Source organism: Emydura macquarii, unplaced genomic scaffold (genome assembly GCF_026122565.2).
Source record: "Emydura macquarii macquarii isolate MOO-44397 ecotype Brisbane River unplaced genomic scaffold, CSIRO-AGI_Emac_v2 contig_383, whole genome shotgun sequence".
NCBI lineage: Eukaryota > Metazoa > Chordata > Testudines > Chelidae > Emydura > Emydura macquarii.
Window position 1 is genome coordinate 7,400,714 of NW_027130520.1, and position 13,654 is coordinate 7,414,367.

At 38.0% G+C, this 13,654-nt stretch overlaps 1 protein-coding gene across 2 annotated transcripts in view; it reads right to left on the reverse strand.

Annotated features, from left to right (window-relative positions):
* Positions 1–310: 310 nt before the first annotated feature.
* NCALD (neurocalcin delta) overlaps positions 311–13,654 on the reverse strand; it is an 89,798-nt gene continuing 76,454 nt past the window's right edge. For both annotated transcript variants that reach the window (XM_067537330.1, XM_067537331.1), the window contains exon 4: positions 311–10,997. In XM_067537330.1, the coding sequence (XP_067393431.1) occupies positions 10,900–10,997 (98 nt within the window). In that variant the 3' untranslated portion in view covers positions 311–10,899. The remainder of the gene's footprint in view (positions 10,998–13,654) is intronic.

Below are 13,654 nucleotides of genomic sequence, written 5' to 3' on the forward strand. Positions count from 1 at the left end.
GTGAGGGAGCGTGAGTTTCTGTGGCGGGATTTTTTTAACACTGATCATAGGTCATCTTATCATATTTCTTCCAGGGTGTGAGTAAGAAACAGTGTTTCTAATGGCAGTGCAATATTGATTCAGTACTTTGAACTAGTGCTAGTTCCAACTAGAATGGACAGACACTTGTGAAAAGTGAAGACAGAGACATTATTAGGAAAAGAATTCAGCGTAGATCTGGACACTGAGGTTTTTTTCTCTAAGCTTTATGGATAACTCTCTTCCATTTTTTCATCAGGAGCGATACAATAGCACTTTCCAGAAAACTGGCTGCAGCAGAATATTTATTAGTAGGCAGGAACATTTAGGGGCTTCAATGGGGAAATTTGTTTGTGAATCTTGGTATTCACCATACACTGATGTTCATAAAGATTATTCAAAGTTATGCATTTATATCAGAAAAACGTAAGTCAGAGTTCGGTGCAATCAGTAATTCCAGTATGAAAAAGCACCATGTCACAAAACAGTTTACATTACAAAATTCTTCAAAATCTAACATTTAAAAAACAATATTTGTTCAACAATAACAATATAATAAAAAACTCTTAATTCCCTTCAAACAATACTGTTTGGCACTGAAAAAGAAACTGTCAGAAATGTATCTTTTTTAACCACACTGCTGTTTTGTGCATTTGTATAACAAGGAAAACTATTTGCTAAATTTGTCATTTTTGCCAGGTGCATTTTACACTGCTTTCTCATAAAAACATCCATAAGATGCAGTGGCACGGTGTGCAAAATGGATCCATATTCCTCTCAGAAAATTTGTTAAATGTATAGATTGGCCCATGCCAAAATCCTGGATCCAAGCATCCTCCCAAAGTTTAAAGGAATGTAGAACTAAACATCATAACTGGTCTCATTTGGGTAATGGGCTGTATCTAAACCCTAGCTTGATCCAAACACCCTGATTAGAATTCAGACCCAGAGTTAGCAGTTCGGGCTCGCTCATTCTTATTTAAATTATACAGTTTTTAAGTCAGTTACCCCCATCAGCATGAAAAAAGGACTATGCGACTATGCTAGACTAAGCTGAAGTTGTGACCAATCAATTTTGTTTTGACATAGTCAATTAAAATATGACGGGAAAATGATAGCAAAAGTGTGACTGACTCATCACTCTGCCCTGTGGGGGTAAAAAGGCCTGAGTGATCTAGTCATGGCATCATGCCTGAAAAGATGAGCCAGCTGAACACTGCTCCCTGCTATTTCATCACAAGTGTTACATGGAGGACTATAGGTCTATAGCGGAGACTTCTGTGTCTCGCCCTCATGCAGACCTGGCCACAGCCATGTAGCACTGGGAGCAGCATAGTGTGTGTGATCAAAAAAGCTTGAAGCTAAGAGATAAATACACAAAATAAACTTTTCAGGAAGAGTTTGTGTGAGTTTTAAACTAACCCTTATTAAAACAAAGGATGCAGATTTTGTACACTATGTAAACTAATTGCATCATTATAATGACTGTTTGTAGCTGCACAAAGGAAAGGGTTGATTCTAGGGAACAGGAACATGCATGTCTTAATGCTGTTTCTATGAACAATAACAAAAGAAGTCAGTTTAAATAGTCTTTACATCTTACAACAAAGATGCCGGTTCTAAAAACACATTACCACACATTAGTACAGTTTTAAAAAAATGCAAACTAATGCTGCTAAGACTTCCATAGAACTGCATGTCATATATACAAAAGAAAATGTCTGACAGATTGGAAAGGATAGTCAATAAAGAAATAATCATTTTCTGAATAAGTCGCATAATACAGGTACATTAGCGGAATAAGAAAAGTTTAATCCTTTTACACTAAAAATTCCAGAAATGTCCTAAAAGTTTATAAAACAGCAAACAGTTATCATGCTTAGAGACACAGACTACATACACTGGTGCCTGTCAAACTGCTTCTCACTTTTAATTTAATTGTCTGGTTACCGGTTTGGTTTCATCATTGACTCTGGGCATTTCTAACACATACATATGAATAATACCCAGGGCCCAAATCCTGAAGTCTTTCCACAGGCCAAGCTCCCACTGACTTCACTTTCATTGAGTTTTGTCTGTGTAAGAACGGAGTAAAGTCTCACAAAATGACCAAATGAGTTTGCAGTAGAAACAGACAAAATGTGATCCACAACATTCTGATGTGTATATACATAGGAGACCAATGATTTCAGACATCTGTAATAAAACACTGCAGATTGAGCTAGTTTAATTAACATAGGCCCTTCTTTCGGAATTTAACATTTCTTCCTTGGGTTACAGAGATTAGTTTACAAAAGGTTAATCCAAGGGGTATTAAATGTTCCAACCTAAGAGACTGAAAATGCAAGTGCTCAACTTGTGGAAAGCTATTGACTTCAATGGGAGGTATATTTGTAGAGTGCATACATGACTGTGCCTTAAATTATTACCCTACCTCAAGATGTAGACCTGTGTGTTCCCTACTGGTAATGTTATTAACCTGATCAACCACAAGTGCTTTTGCCAAAGTGCAATACTGATCACCTGTTTACAGTTAAAGTTACAGTTAAATAGGATTGAATCTACAGAAACATAAAAGGGAAAAGTGAGAAACCCAGAGAGAGGTTGGCAGGGTGAATGGAAGAATTAGCAAGTGCTAATGCAAGAAACAAGTCAAACCAATCACAAATCCAATATTGCTAATATTGTGCAAACAAAAACCAAAAAACACAATCCCTTCCTCAGTTAAGAACTCCATTTCCACAACACCCTTTTGTTATTCAGGCAAAGCTACCACTGGGATGAATGTAAGTTTTGCAGGAGTAAGAAATAAAAATAAGAATAGCAGGACTGGGTCTAGTAAAGTGGATTTCATTCTCTTTCAAAATAACTGTGAGAAAAACATCACAATAAACTGCAATGTCAATAAGGAAATAATATTAAAAAAAAGAACACAGTCTTCTTAAGCATTAAAATGGGGTGCATGAGATGCAAAATATTTCATTGGCCTCTTTAGATCTTTATCAGCTTGAACCTCTGTTGTTGTTTTCTTCCAAGCACTTTCCTAAAAAGGGTTTGGCTGTAATGGAAATGCTAACAGTTTAATTGCAGGGGATACATGAGAAAATAAAAAAGCAAAATCTCCCAACAAATGATTGTGTAGGGATCCACTAATTGACCCACAGTGGGCATCCAGTTTGTAGGGCAAACACAATTTAGCTTTAAAGAGGATTTTCTCAAGCAATTTTACTAATCAACCTCATCCACCCCTTCAGTGTTCAAGGCAAACAGCAATCCAACAAAGTGACCAAAGAGCAAATAGGATGAGAATTCTCTGAAGTGCTCAATGTTGGCCTAACTCTGCCTTTGTTAAAATCATGAGTAAACTCCATCAAACTTCAACAGGAGTAGCGCTAGGCCCTGGCTGAGTACATTTGAAAATGCCATCCACCATCTTCACGTCAATGTTCTTCGGGGGGGAGGGGGGCGGGGAGAAAAGCAAAGAATAAATCTGTAATATGCAGCCTTGAGTTTGTGTCAAAGTAAATATTAGCATGTAATAATTACTGAAGGCTCTGAAGATGCAGTCACCATGCGGGCTCTCTTGCACTAGATGCTGACACTACAGCTATGCAACTAACTTTTTTTTTTTTTTTGGTTTGGTGTCTGAACTGAAAAATTAAAAAAAAAATGGTTTGGGTCAAACAAGCTGTTTTGTTTCAGCTTTGAGTTTATTTAGAGTAATGAAATTGTAGAGTCAAAATGAAAAGGCATTTTACACCCAAAAATCTAAATGGTTTGTTTCAAAAATGTCAAAACAAAACATAACATTTAGATTTTTTCAGATTTTTTTGTTGCTGTTTTTTGGCCTGAAACAGTTTGGCATAAACAGGTGAAATGTTTCAGTCATCCCAAATCTGTATTTTTCAGTGGAAAAAGTTGCTGATGAAAAATTTTGCTCAGCTCTAGCTGACACATAGGAAGCCACTGTCCCTCCCCTGAAGAAATTAATAATCTATAAGCCATAGGAATGGCTTACAAAACTGATTGGCTTCAGTTTGCAGCAGATTAATAGAAACATAAAGTAATCTAAACCACAATTTTTTTCAGATGATGAGAGTTTGTTGAAATATTTAATAACATTAGCTCCTAAACCTGTGTCTGCACAACAAAAACCCACCCCTAGAGATGCAGCAGTACCTGCACTTCCAGATGTCAAGGGGCACAGGGTTAGTGCCTCATATTCACTGCCAGGATGGGGGAGATTTTTCATACGGTTAATGGTAATTAAGTACTGTATATAGGTGAGAGCCCACACCCAGTGATTTGACACAGCCTAATATAGTTAATACTCTGAGTGCCTATGCTGAGGAACCTTATTTGGGATTACATGAAGTGGACAAGGGAATAGCCGTTTACTTCACAGTTAATGAACACAACCAAAAGATGGGCACAACTTTACCTCAGAATACAGAAATAACTAACTGACTCGAAAATTCTCCGATGTAAAGCTTTGTTGAGGGACACAGAATTATCACTTTTTGTACATTGAAAGACCCAGGAAAATCAGTCTGTACCTCACAGGGTGAAATTCATCCCTGGGCAAATGCTAGAGTTTAACTGGGACTGAAGCGATGCAAATGTTTGCCATCTGTCGTCAATTCAAGCCTTGAAAGGCAAAATTAGTATCAGTTCATTTTTCTGATCTTTTCATATTGTTCACTCTGTCTCACCACCAGCCTCAGCTCCAAAACTACCTCCACCTCAATCTCTTAGAAACCCAGCATCAACCAAAGTCACACTGAAAGGGATACTAAGTGAAATAGTCATATGTAGTATCGTCAGATACAATCTCATAGGGTGGGAGTGGTGGAAAGACACAAATCCACCTTTCAAAATGATCCAAATACATATAGAACATCTCCTGCAATATTCTTTTCTAATGTGTGAATGTATTTCATACTGATTTGCAGACCCTTCTTCACTTTTTTCCTTATGTTTTCAAAAATAGCTGTTCACTTACTTTAAGTGCAATATTTCTCTGAAATGTTTCTGTAAAATAGGCATCACAGGGTTTCATGTCTATTGCCTCACAATAATTTTATATCAAATGTTCTCAATTTACAATTAAAGATTTTGTCACATTGCCAGCCCTGAAAATTAAACCTGGCCTTCAAGCGTCAAGCTGGCTTCTTCCCATCTTGTGTATCATGACAGGGAACAAAGTTCTGCAGGCCAAATTATGCCCTCAATTACACCTGTGAAATGCCATTATCTTCCAATTACGCCCTTAGTGACATCTGCTAACCTGGCTGGAGTTCTAATTGGAGCACAGTAAACAACTCTGTTGATGATGCACATGAAGAAACAGAATCTACCTCCCTCACCGAAGAAAAAGGTATTAAAAACTTATTTATATCACTGCAATCAGTAGCTCTGACTCTGAATACACATGGGGAACAGATCTGTTCAGTTGGAAAGTACTACTTTTTACATAGTAATATCTAGGGTTGGAAGGATTTGATTTAAAATATATATATATATATATTTATATCAATAAGGAAAACTTAAAATAGGCAAAGTAAGAAAAATGCTGCTTGAGAATGTATTAGAGTTTGATTTAAAGATATTTACTTTTGACATGTGATGTTGACAATTTGTGTTTTTAACAGTTATAAAGCTTTAGCTTTTTGATTGTCAACATCTGCTCTCATTAAATAATTATTGCCTGGTCACCCATATTGTCTGATTCTCCCCTAATTTCCCACAACTGTAAAAATTTAAATAGATAGAAAAAAAATTGAAAAAAATGCTTAAAAATAAGCATTGATCAGTCAAAATTATTTAAAAAAATCAAAATTCTGCCAAGCCTAATTCCATCTCAATGCAAGACCACATTTTGGCCCTGATTCTCCACTGCTTTGCATCTTGGGTAGTCATTTACAGATGTGCAAAGTGAATGGAGAACTATACCATTCTGATCTGTTAGTAGTGTACACCCAGTTTGCACAGGTGTAAATGACAACACAATATTCAAGGCAGGGCCCTTTGTCTGTAAAATATCTTGTAAACAACCACACAAATATACCAAAAATGTGCCAGTGCACCATGGGAAAAATATTAGTGAAGCAGAACCAATTATCTCACTCTTCTCATGAGCACCTGCTGTGACCCTGTAGCTTGTTGGAAATACACTTGGTTTTGGTGTTGAAGACTATAAGGTTCCAACCTATTGTTCTACCTTTGTCCCTCTGCCCTTGAGTGTTGTTTGTCCAATGTTTGTAAAGCTTCTTTATGCTTTTATAATTATATAGTGTCCTTAACATTCATGAAAACCAATTTCCTCCTCTTTAAATATGTTAAATAATGTGTAAATGTACAGTGAAACACAGAGCAAAGAAAGATCCAGGGTACTTGGTAAACAGTGGGTAAAATACTTCTTTCAACAGGTCTTGTGCCTGTCACCTGACACTTCATCTTGCAGCGAAAAGACCAACCCACCAGAGGTACCAGCTGAATCAGCAGAGTTATGTTGAAAAGGTGGTTCTGTAACAGTGATTCATTAGAAAAATTACCCCAGCCTCAAGCTCATACTTCCACCAGCATAGATGTAGCTGTGTAGTGTTAGCACACTGGGCTGCAATATGAAACATCTAGGAATTATGGCTGGCTGGTGGCCTCTGCTACTAGTGTTTCCCTTACCCTGGTGTGCTGCTCTGCTCATGTTGCTGTGCTTTTTCTTGAGTTTATAAAATAAACATTGATTTTAAAAAAGGGAGACAACTCAGAGCTTACAAAGTTAGCTTTGAATGTAGAGGTTTACCTCAGAGACTTTAAGGTCAGAAGGGATCATTGTGATCAAAGTAGAGATTTACATTATAGACTTTAAGGTCCGAAGGGATCATTGTGATCATCTAGTCTGACCTCCTGCACATTGCAGGCCACAGAACCTCACCAAGTCCCACCTTAGCAAGTACACCACACTTGCAAGTACAAATGTACTGAGAAAGTGTGGGGGAAAAATTATGTTCTTAGATCATCATAGTATAATTGTCTCCAGGTGCACATCCTAAGGTGCACTTATTATACATCTTCCATTTAAAATAGTTATAGATGTAGTTTGCTGTTGTTTTACAACAACAGTAATGTTTAGGATATTTAAACATATGAGAGTAGAGAGGTCAATTGTCATAACTGAAAATATGGCAACTCAACAATGATGGTGAGGAATGTTCAAAAGTCATAAGTTTAGTAGGACGTATACTAAGACTTTACCTGAAGGCCTCCGGGGACCCCTAAATCCTTTGGATACATGGGATTTCGGATGTTGGAAAAGGGTTGTGCTTCAGTTCCCCTGAACCCAGAATGCCCCCAAAAGTCTGCCAACTGGCCTTATAGGGGCTGTGTTTCAAGTTCCCAATCTCAGAACTCAGTAAAGTGAACACTGAATGGCTTTATAGCTTGGCACCTGTAGTTTTTGTGCACAGTAGTCTGCACAGATGACTGGTACTCTCATTCAAGGGCGTGGCATCTGTACAGCCCTCAGCCAGGAACTACCGCTACTTTTGTTCACTATGAATTCAATGTAAATAAATAGAGTTCTAATTTATGTACTTTTACAGGTTAGGTCTACATGCTAGACACAAAACACTAAACATATTGGGATACCAGATCAGTCAAGTTTACCTATCAAACATATTCACACAAGTATTATTGAAAAATATATCCACAAAGTTACAATAAGTGGCATCAATCAGTCTGTGCTGTCTACAGTTCTTTGGACTCAGATATTTTAATTAATTCCCTTTACAATGGCTAAGCTGCTGTCACATTTTGTTTTGGTCATTCTTTTTTCGAGAGATCACTGAAGATAATAATGACAATTAGCAAGACAATGAAGAAATGCATACCGGTATTCAAAGTTGGTTTTTTTTAACCCATAAGCTGCAGATATTAATTTAACAAATTCAATTATAGATCATTTAAAAAAATATCTTAAAGTTTTTACTGTCAGAGTAAGAAAGGGATAGTTAATATTCTGAAACAAAATAAATTATCAAAGGCAGGTAAAGGAATAATCTTAATGCATTCTGTAAATGTTTATACAGTAACCATATCTCCAGTTATTTATGTCCTCTGCAGCTGTGGGTCACGTTCCTAGTCTTTCAGTGGAAAGAATTACAAATCCACTGGCCAGGGGTCGTATCACAGGTTGCATTTTCAAGCACTTAGTTTGAAGTATTAATACACAAACTGACTCTGTCAAAAAACAACCAAACACCAAACTGAGGAACTAGGTTCTGGGCCAAAGGATTCTCATAATACAAAAAAAGAGATGGAACACAGCTGCTTAAAAAAGGCAACATTTTAATAGTTTCAGTCACATGCAACTGCTTTCACTGTCTTTAAAACAAACTAATTGTAGGAGCTATCCACTTTGCATACTTTACTTCAACATTAATAAATGTCAGTTTTTCTGCTTTTGATCCACAAGCCTGCAATGGTATCTGGGATTGGAATTTTTCAATGTGTATTAGGATTTCTAAGAAAATTTACATTCCAATTTATTTTCCTATATAGTGGATGTGATGAAGTGACCCACAGAAGGGCTTTTGATACAGTGGCACTGATTGTTTATGTTTGATGAAGGAGCAAATCTTCAGTGGGTGTAAATCAGTGTAGACCTGTTAACCTTAATACAGAAATTTACAACAACCAAGGATCTAGCCATATTTGTCCAAATGAAAAATGACCTTCCAGGAAATAAGGAGAGCATTGACCTTTGACTCGGCATGAGGAGATCTCTACAGACTTCTTCTAGTGTCAGGGCCTCTGTAGGATCTATTTCTGGCGAACCAAGAAAATTATCTTGAAGAGCACAAGTTCTTTAAAGGTTCTGTTTTGTGCATAGTATCTCCAATAGGGTGAGGAAAGGATAAGACATGGATGGGAAATAGACAAAAATCATTTCAGCCAACCAGAAAATTTCGCTGTATGATTTCCAGTGACTATGCTAAAAGCTTCAATAGTTATGTATTGAAGCTTGCATCTGTGTATGTCTCACTCACACCACTCTGTCTAGTCTTTTAATTCATCTAGCAAGAGAATAACATCAATGGCATTTCTCTAACCACTTTAAATTGACTCAGGATAAGCCCTTTAGGTCATCTGAGACAAAGAAATGGGCCTGATGACCTTTTATTCAGGATTGCTTTGCCAGTTATAGTAAATTTAATAGAACTGATTAACTATGTTATCTATAATTAATTTTCATTGTGCTCCATATGTTAAGCATGACAGAGCAAAATGGTATTGAGAATGAAGTCAAGGATCTTTTTCCTTCCTAAATTATTGTATATATGTTCTCCTAGCTACTGAACAGCAAAAAACATTTTAATATATTTCACTGCTTTTTCCTGATTGCTAATCAGCATTTAACTAGTTTGCAGCAGCAGATATAACCTATTTTACTCAGTTTATTTTAAATTAAGGCTAGTTGGGGGTTAGCATCTACAAGGTCACTTAACATAATATCAACCTCACCTCTCATACGATTATAGTATAGCAGTCTCACAAATTCCTGATACTGGACAGTGACTGTAGTGATATCTTACCTACCATATCACAAAGCAGTCTCAACCAATGACAGGTTATCTCAAACTCAGCCAGCATAATACCTCCCGTTGCTAAGCTTTTTTGCTGAAGCAGTGCTTGCAAAATTCTTAAGAGATCCCAAATGTACACACTGCTTTGAATATAGTGACCCTGACCAAACGAAAGAATTTTGCAGCAGCAAGTTTCAGAAATCCTTTTGTATCCAAGTGAAAAGATAAACATTCAACAGTTCTCTCTTACATCTAATTTTTAAAAACATTTCATATATATAAATATATCATTAAGCGTACCATTTCCTTGTTTCAGTACAGATCTTTCAACCCTACTAAAGTAAATTCTACTATTCTATCTTTAAAACAGTTTGTGATAGTAGCTCTCCAACCTTTAGAAGCAGACACAGGAACTGCATTATCTATGTGGAGAGAGAGAGAGAAAAAAGTCCAACCTAGACAAAAACATTCATAACATTGGGTTTGTCTCAGTGTCAGCTGCTTAAGGTTGCATAATGTTATTTCTTAGCTCAACACCCAGTCTTCTGCAGAAGAAACTGCTTTATTACTAATCTGAAAAATCTTTCATTCAACACATATCTCCTTTAAATTTGTGTTCAAAACCCAATTTGTAATATACACAACTGCATTTACTGATCCCAAATGGCAAAAGGAACCATGTTAAATCAACCAGCATACACCTGGAAAAACAGCTGATCCTTTTTCCCCCTTCTCTACACACCTTAAAAAATGTTCACAATATTGAAACAATGTGGCATTGTAGGGGGATTGAAGTGGGCTAGCACTTGCTAATTTACTGTATTAACACTTCTTATTCATCCTGCCTGTAGTTTAACTTGTGCCTGTTGGATAAAAAAAGATTGTACAAATCAAATCCTGCACCTGTTGTACCACTTTGCACTTCAACCACTATTGTGCTTCAGATCCTGTCGGTGAATTTTTAGGTATTAAAGCAGCATTCTAAAATCTGGCAGTAATGTGTTGCTGCAGGTTTCTTCTCTCTTGTTGTTTACTTTTGAGAACAGACAAGTTAAACAAAACAAAATCTTCTAAACAGTTAACACCACAATGTCCATTTAAAACAGTATTCTGTCTGTGTTCTGGAAAATTGTTAAGAGCATTCAGCATTCTTATAATTAATCCACAACAAAAGAAGCTAAAAGATGCCACAAAAGAAGGCATAATTGGTCATGCAGAGGCAACACCACCATGAATGTTGTTTGGCAAAAACAAAACAAAACGAAAAGCAGATACACATTTCATCCAAAGAACGGTTTTAGAATTGCCCAGCACTGCTAGGATCACACTGAAGGAGACGGACTATGGATGGATCACTCTTAGCCCCTCGGATGAACTCTTCCAGAGAGAGTTTTCCTAATAAAAAAAAAAATGTGTTTAGCGTTATAAAATGCACTAATCAATCACAACACATATGCAAAGTTTTAACACTTTCCATAAGGAAATTTACAAATTGTCACTACAAGGAAAGCCTGGGAAAATGGTTAGGCTTTGCAGCCTCCCTGAAAGTAGTGAAATCTAGGCTCTGGTGGATCATCATTGTCTGGAGGGATTTTCAGATCTGAGGAAAATGCTCCCTCCGTTTAAACGTGAGGGCTCTTGGCACAAGTGCCTTGGCTGGTTGCAATAGTTACAGAATCACAGGAGGAGACAGACAGGCTCTAAACACTATGGGATTGCTCTGAGTACCTTTTCCAAATGAATGTTTGACTGAAGGACCCACATCTATCTATTCACCTGCGGTTTCTTTAGAGTGCCCATTATACTAGTAACTAGGTGCTGAGCAGGAAATTTGTAACTGCACGTTTTATCACTATGGGGCAGCCTCTATCTGAGAAGCTTAATTGCATTAGAGCAGATAGGAAATTTTTTCACTGGAATGGAGAATTGGTCTGAATTCAAGAATTCAGTGACGACAAATACAAAGTACTTCACTTAGGAAGGAAAAAAATGAAATGCACAACTACAAAATGGGGAATAGCTGGGTAGGTGGTAGTACTGCTGAAAAAGATCTGGGGGGTATAGTGGATCACAAATTGATTATGAGTTAACACTGATGCAATTTCAAAAAGGCATTGATGGGGCCTCATCTAGAATGTTATGTCCAATTCTGGGTGCCATTCTTTGGGAAAAATGTGGACAAATAGGAGAAAGTCCAAAGGAAGAGCAAAAAAAAAAAAAAGATAAAGAGTTTAGAAAACCTGACCTATGAGGAAAGGTTAAGAAAACCGGGCATGTTTATTCTTGAGAAAAGAAGATTGAGGGGGACCCGATAAGTCTTCAAATATGGAAAGTGCTGTTATAAAGAGGACAGTGATCAATTGTTCTCCATGTATCCCCTGAAGGTAGGATAAGTAGCAATGGGCTTAAGCTGTAGCAAGGGAGATTTAGGTTAGCTATTAGGAAAAAGCTTTCTAACTATAAAGGTAGTTGAGTTCTGTAATAGGCTTCCAAGAGAAGTTGGGGAATCCCCATCATTGGAGGTTTTTAAAAACAGGTTGGACAAACTCTTATCGTGCCCTCATTGCTAAGAAGGCTAATGGCATATTGGGCTGCATTGCCAATATTAGGAGCATTGCCAGCAGATCGAGGGAAGTGATTATTCCCCTCTATTCAGCATTGGTGAGACCATATTTGGAGTAATGTGTCCAGTTTTGGTCCCCCACTACAGGAAAGATGTGGACAAATTGGAGAGAGTCCAGCGGAGGGCAATGGAAATGATTAAGGGGCTGGAGAAAATGACTTATGAAAAGAGGCTGAAGGAACTAGGCTTGTTTAGTCTGCAGAAGAGAAGAATGCGGGGGAGGGGAGGATTTGATAGCAGCCTTCAACTACTTGAAAGGGGGTTCCAGGAAGGATGAAGCTAAGATGTTCTTAGTAGTAGTAGGTGAAAGAAGAAGGAGAAATGGTCTCAAGTTGCAGTGCGGGAGGTCTAGGTTGGACATCAGGAAAACTTTTTCACTAGGAGGATGGTGAAGCACTGGAATGGGTTACCTAGGGAGGTGGTGGAATCTTCATCCTTAGAGGTTTTTAAGCTGCAGCTTGACAAAGCCCTGGCTGGGATGGTTTAGCTGGGGTTGGTCCTGCTTTGAGCAGAGGGTTGGACTAGATGAGGTCCCTTCCAACCCTAATCTTCTATGATTCTATGATGATTCTATGAACTCCTGTCAAGGATGGTCTAGGTTTACTTTGTCTTGCCACAGCACAGGGGACTAGGCTTGATGACTTCTTGAGGTTCTTTCCAGCCTCACATTTCTATGATTCTGTGTCATTCTGGAAAAAAGATCAGTTTCTGCAAAATCAAAATTCTTTATGGAAGAATCTTGATTTTGCTGAAAAATTGACTTTCCATTGTGAAAAACTGAAATAAAATATTTCGGTTTGGGTTGAGTCAACCTGAATCAGATATTTTGTTTTGTTGAACTGACCCATAATGTTTTCTTTTGTTTAATAAAACATTGAACTGCATTTCCGTATCAGCACATTGCCTTATGGAATTTGTAGTTTGAGCCTCCATTGTCTCTTATGGACAGAGCTCCCGGTAGGAATACATCTCCCATAATTAGGCCCCTACCAATTTCACTACCCAGCCCTGGAGCTTTTTGCAGCAGGGAGAGGTACTGGAGGTGAGTCTGATCTCCTCCAGGGTGCTGTGAGCGCCCCAGCCAGGGGTCCATAGCTGCTAGTCCTGGCCGGGCTGGGGCACTCCCAGCAGCACAGGGAAGATCAGACTCACCTCCCTGCTGCCTTCAAAGCCCAGCTCTGAAGGCAGCTCAGAAGTTAGCATGGCAATCCTGCACCCTCCCTACACCAGGTTTTCAATCCCCCCTCCCACACAATCCCATTTTGGGTCGGGACCCTCACCATTACAACACCGTGAAATTTCAGATGAAAACGTGAAACTTCCCAATTTTCAAATCCTAAGACTGTGAAATTGACTAGAATGGACTGCAAATTTGGTAGGGCCCTACCCATAATATAATGTAGATTTATCTCTCACCTGAACTCTCGCA